The sequence below is a fragment of the Uloborus diversus genome, chromosome 1, assembly GCF_026930045.1.
Source record: "Uloborus diversus isolate 005 chromosome 1, Udiv.v.3.1, whole genome shotgun sequence".
Taxonomy (NCBI): domain Eukaryota; kingdom Metazoa; phylum Arthropoda; class Arachnida; order Araneae; family Uloboridae; genus Uloborus; species Uloborus diversus.
This window is the reverse complement of record NC_072731.1, coordinates 145478130-145483400: the sequence shown is the minus strand read 5'-3', so window position 1 is coordinate 145483400 and position 5271 is coordinate 145478130. Positions and strand designations below refer to the sequence as shown.

The following is a 5271-nucleotide window of genomic DNA, read 5'->3' as shown; positions in this document are numbered from 1 at the left end:
ATGCAGAGACATTTTCAGTGCTTCTACAAGCCTATTTCACATATAAAAATTAAAAAAATACCATGATTGGTTATTTCCCTCAATACCCTTCTTTTGAATTAGTTGGTATTTTAAAAATATTAAAACTTTTATATGCAAAATGTCAAACATTCTAAAGGTGAAAAATCAAAACACATAGTACCTCTTCTTTCCCTTCCATCTTCCATTTCAAACTTAGAAAGTTAGTTTTTTTAGAGAATTGATCACTATTAAGGTCTTCACTGTTTTCATGCATTTCATTCCTCTAAAAACATCAAGGAGAATTTTTACACCTTGAAAAAATTACAAGAGTCTTATCTCTGCATATATGCATACATATACATTTAGGTCAATTCAAAGTATCTGAACTTTACTTGACATATGTGAACATATGATAAGTGCTTGTATAAACAGACAAAGTATATATACTCGGATATAACTTAAAAGTATGCTCAACTATCAAAAGATAAAGCTAAAGCAGACTAGTTAATAAGAAATATAAGCGAAATAAAATCTTACAAATTTAGTTTGAATATACATATAAATAATGAATTTCCAATAAGATACATCAATAACAATAAAATGTTTCACTAAAAACAGCAGATCTTTCAAACAACAGAAAACTAAATGCAACTAAAGAAACTATTTATCAATAAAGCATTTCATTAATCCATATTTTAACAAACCACACATAATTCGGAAAATCATAAAAGGTTTGAGACAAAACTCATACAGATAATGGTTAATATATTATAGAATTTGCAGATAAAACAAGAATGGCAGTGACTCCAATACTACAATATATGCATTTTAACTGAAGAATTAATTCTATTCAATTATACTGCAAAACTAAACAACACAACATATAAATTATTGCACATTTTGTAAAATTCATTGAGAAAATACCTGCTTTTGATATTTATTGTGGTACAAATTGTCATTATATTTAAGTGCTTGAAAACAGCAATTACTTAAGAGCTAAAAGAAATTGCATTGATTTCGTTCAAACACAATAAAGCTTTAGTAATGACTACACAATAAAGCATTAGTAATGACTGCACAATAATGGGTCTGGTTGGTATTAAAAAAAAAAAATCTGTAAAATTGGTTGTTCCTTAACTTTTATTCGTAAAAAAAACAACTGTCTTCTAACTTCAGAAAAAAAAAAAAAAAACTCACAGAAAAAAAAAACATTGGCTTTAAAAAATTATAATAAATAAATAATTATTACATTTTATGTAATAGGGAAAAGCCTCTCTTAACGTTAAATATTTATAAGTACAGTCAACTCTCAATAACTCAAAGTCCTAAGGGACCGGCTAAAAGTTCGAATTATGGGAAGTTCCCACAACAGTCTCAAGAGTTTGGGACCCAATGAAAACTTGGATATAAAGGAAGATTCGAGTTATTGAGACTCGACTGTAAGAGAAAAAAATTTCTTTCCTATCTTTATATTAGCAATCTGTTTAATGTGAGCATTGATTAGGAATATATATTGGATAAATTCATTATATTATCAAAACTGATTTACGTTTAGAACATTCAATAAGGTTTCTTTATTAACTTCAATGAATTTTGTTTTATCACTTTTCTAGAAAAATAATATACTGAAGAAAATTTGTGATAACTAAACACTCTTACTGATTGCCCCCCCCCCCCTCTTTGCCTGGCAAAAAAAAAAAAAAAGGAGAAACGTTTACAAAACTATTTTATTTTTTATTAAAATAAAGTCGCAAAAGTATTTGGTCCTTAAAAATGAAGACCTAAATTAGAATCCTGGATTGACCCTGAAAAATACTGAATCACAATGGTGAACAATTAATACAAAAAATTAACAATTTTATAGTTGGGTTAATTTAGATAAACTATTTAAATAGGTTTTGCATTTTTAATGCATTATCAACTACTATCGAAAAAACTAAAATTATACTAAATTAAACCTATATTTTAAAAATTTCTTATAATTATATAATTTTAAGTTTAAAAACATGCGTCTATAAAAACAAGTATCAATTCTGCAAGATTAAAAATTAAATTTAAATGAAACATATAGATTATTAACATTTGCAGATCTTAAAACAAATATAAATCAATGAACAAAGATTTAGACTTAGTGAGAACCATACATGATTCAAATTTCAGATGAATTATCAAGAATCTCTCAAAGCAGGGTCATAACCAACATCTGAGCGACTCTTTTTCTTACCTAGATTCTTATAATTCTTCTCAAAATTGGAATCCTTTCTCTTCATTAATTCAAACCTGTGCTTTAAGAGATTCACAGCAAACTCATAAAGTTGAACATCAAGGTAATTTAGCTTACGAATTCTTTTAATTGCATCCTCACTGATGGCACTACGAGCAAGACTTCCATGAGTCTCATTCAGTTGATGAAATGGTTGAAGGAAATGAAGATGAAAAGTACTTTCAAACAAATATTGAGACATTTTTTGAAACTCACAGAGCCCAAAAAAAGCCATTTTCCTTAAATTTTCTTTGGCGCTAGCAAGCATAAGAACATCTCTGTCACGAGATGACATTGCAGAGGTGTTGTAGCAGCCTACAAGTGTCAAATCTGCCAGCATACGTGTTTGCCTGTTAATTGCCAGATTAGAATTACAATTCATAAACTTTGACAGAGGAACATCCCTCCAATCTTTTCCAGTGAAGCAGAGAGGAAGTTCTTCAACTGTGGGAGGACGTCCTTCACACAAATGAAGAGATGATTTCCATGTTGCTCCTCTCTGAACGTGGCGAAACTCGCTTAAGAAACGATCTACAGGCTCACGAAGCAATGTAATATAAAAATATCTGCAAAAATATAAAGAGCATGATTGAATTTTTTGAAACATTATAAAAAAACATGGTAAAATTATTACTAAGTTGTATAAGTACTATAATAATATTTTTCAATGAGAAGTTTTTTTTTCTAAATAGACTAATAAAATTACAATATAGCACACACACAATACTATGAGCAGAACCATATAAAATTTGCTGTTACATCCGATCTATCATATTAAGAAGCATACAGATGAACATTGCAAATATGATCTCTAGGATAGTTCAAGAAGGGCCGTTTAAATTCCTAATTCTTACTGGTCCTTCCCGATGGAGTGTTGGTTACAGGAGAGGAGTTCTAGTCGCTTCAAAATTAGTTCTTTTTTTGAAAAACGTTACGTAATAAGGCAAATTTCGTTGAAATTATTGCAGATTACAAGCAAACAATTGACAAAAACCTTTAAAAAAATCTGACTTTTTAAAAATCACAATTCAAAATTTAAACTTCTTTATATAGGTGAGTATGAAAGAAACATTTTATGTACAGTAATCATTTGTACAGCATAAAAAAAAATTAAAATTTCATACTTGTATATTTGACCAAAAATGAAAAACCTTGCACTTTGTCTACATTCTCGGTGCATAAAAATGTTGTTTAATTTCTCCAAATATTAGAGTACTGAGAGCTTTGCCACCAGTTCCAAGCATCCTTAATTGTATTAAAAGCTGCATTTTTACTCAGGGCACACGGCGCATTGCTATTTATGTACATTTTCAAAAAAGCAAGGGCTGATCCAGAAATGTTTCAAGGAGAGGATAGTTGATTTTTTAACTTATGCTTTCACTATGTATCTAATTACAATTACTGATGGGGGGGGGGGCTCCCACAGTTTTTTTTAAATCAAAAACAACTAAAGTATAGAGATTTATCCAAGGAGGTTCCCAAACCCATTCCTTTCCTTTTTGTTGAAAGAGGTAATCATTATTGCATTTTAGAACTTGAATTTCATAATAAATTCCGGGAATGTTCTGAAATTTTCCCTCCTTACTAACAACCTATGATGTTTACAATCAGGTCTTTAAGACTTAAATTTTGAGAAATGCCTGGAGGAAGGCCACTATATCTCCTGCAAACTTCACTAAAGATTGTCTAAAATTGACTTTCTGAAACTTCAATTTTGAAAAGCTTCTGGGAGGGAGATTTGAACCTTGTTCCTTTCCTTAACATCATCAAAACTGGCTTACACTTGCATTTTAGAACTTCAATTCAGAAAAATTGCTGATACACGGTCCTTTAACGGAGGGCTGATTGCCCCTCCCTTGCATCATCCTCGCAAAAAAGTTCAGCAACTTTGGCAATTTTAACAAGTTCTTTCCCCAAATTTGAGCAGAAATATTCTGCAGCTCAAGTATCTGTTCTGTGCCATATGTCACAAATTCGTGTATCGAAAATTCGTAACATCCTGCTTTTGGGTATTGACGGGGCCAAAATGCTTTGACATTGCAACCGATTTGGCAGCGGTAAACAAGATCATAATAACCAAGTTCAGCTGTAAATAATTATGGAAGGTAAGCAGTTGCCAAAACATAGAATTCACTATGTTTGTTTTCACTATAGTCAAGTGCTATTTGTCAAATGAACATGTGAGAATGATTGAACTAGAATCAGTGAGGAATTTAGATATACATCTGTATAAAAAGTGTTTCATTTTTTTTTTTTTTTTTCAGAAAAGCAGAAGTTAAAACAACCATACTGCTTCATGGTGGAAATGCATAAATATTTTAATGTTTTGATTACAAAGATTCGAATATGAAGCGACCTATTTTTAACAATTGAATAACAAATAATTTCTACCTCCTTTTGGCAGTACCCTTTTCAGTTTGATCCATTGCACTTTGTACACAATTTGTTAACTCAGTCCAGTCCGCATGTAAACCACATTTCCAACCAGTGGAATATCTACTAAATAGCCATGATTTGTCATCAGAGTCTGGTCTAAAACAACGGCATTTCTTCCGTCCCTTTCTGCACAGGCAAGGTTGCTCTAAATCAAGACCCTGAACTAAATGCCGACCAAATAATGTGCCGCCAGTTTTCTGAATATGAAGAAACACAATAACATCGGATCCCTTTATATCGAAATGAAAATCGGACTCTAAGAAATCATCAAATGAAAGTTTGTCATGAACTTCACCCAGTTTCATTTTTTCTCTGATCAAAGGATGGGAAAGGAAAGTTAATGGTCTCCCTAAGTTGTCAGCCACAACATGCTTTAAACTCAATTTGCTCCAACTAGGATATCGAAATTGAGAGTAATTCCACCTTGACACCATACATACTCGATCTGGACAAAACCAACCAATTAAAATTAAGCAAAGTAAAGTCACAAGCATACAAAAGCCGAAAAAAAAACGATACTTCACACTTTTCTTCATTAAGTCCGTTTCATATAGTACCTAGTACCAAAATTG

General features: G+C 31.1%; 1 protein-coding gene across 1 annotated transcript; it reads right to left on the bottom strand.

Moving 5' to 3' along the window:
• Positions 1-2168: 2168 nt before the first annotated feature.
• Positions 2169-5004, bottom strand: LOC129216135 (heparan-sulfate 6-O-sulfotransferase 3-B-like). Its single transcript, XM_054850294.1, has 3 exons — positions 4655-5004; positions 3853-3855; positions 2169-2829 (listed from the first exon to the last, which is right to left on the bottom strand). The coding sequence occupies exons 1-3, from the start codon at positions 5002-5004 to the stop codon at positions 2169-2171; spliced, it is 1014 nt and encodes a 337-aa protein (XP_054706269.1).
• Between the last annotated feature and the right edge of the window lie 267 nt (positions 5005-5271).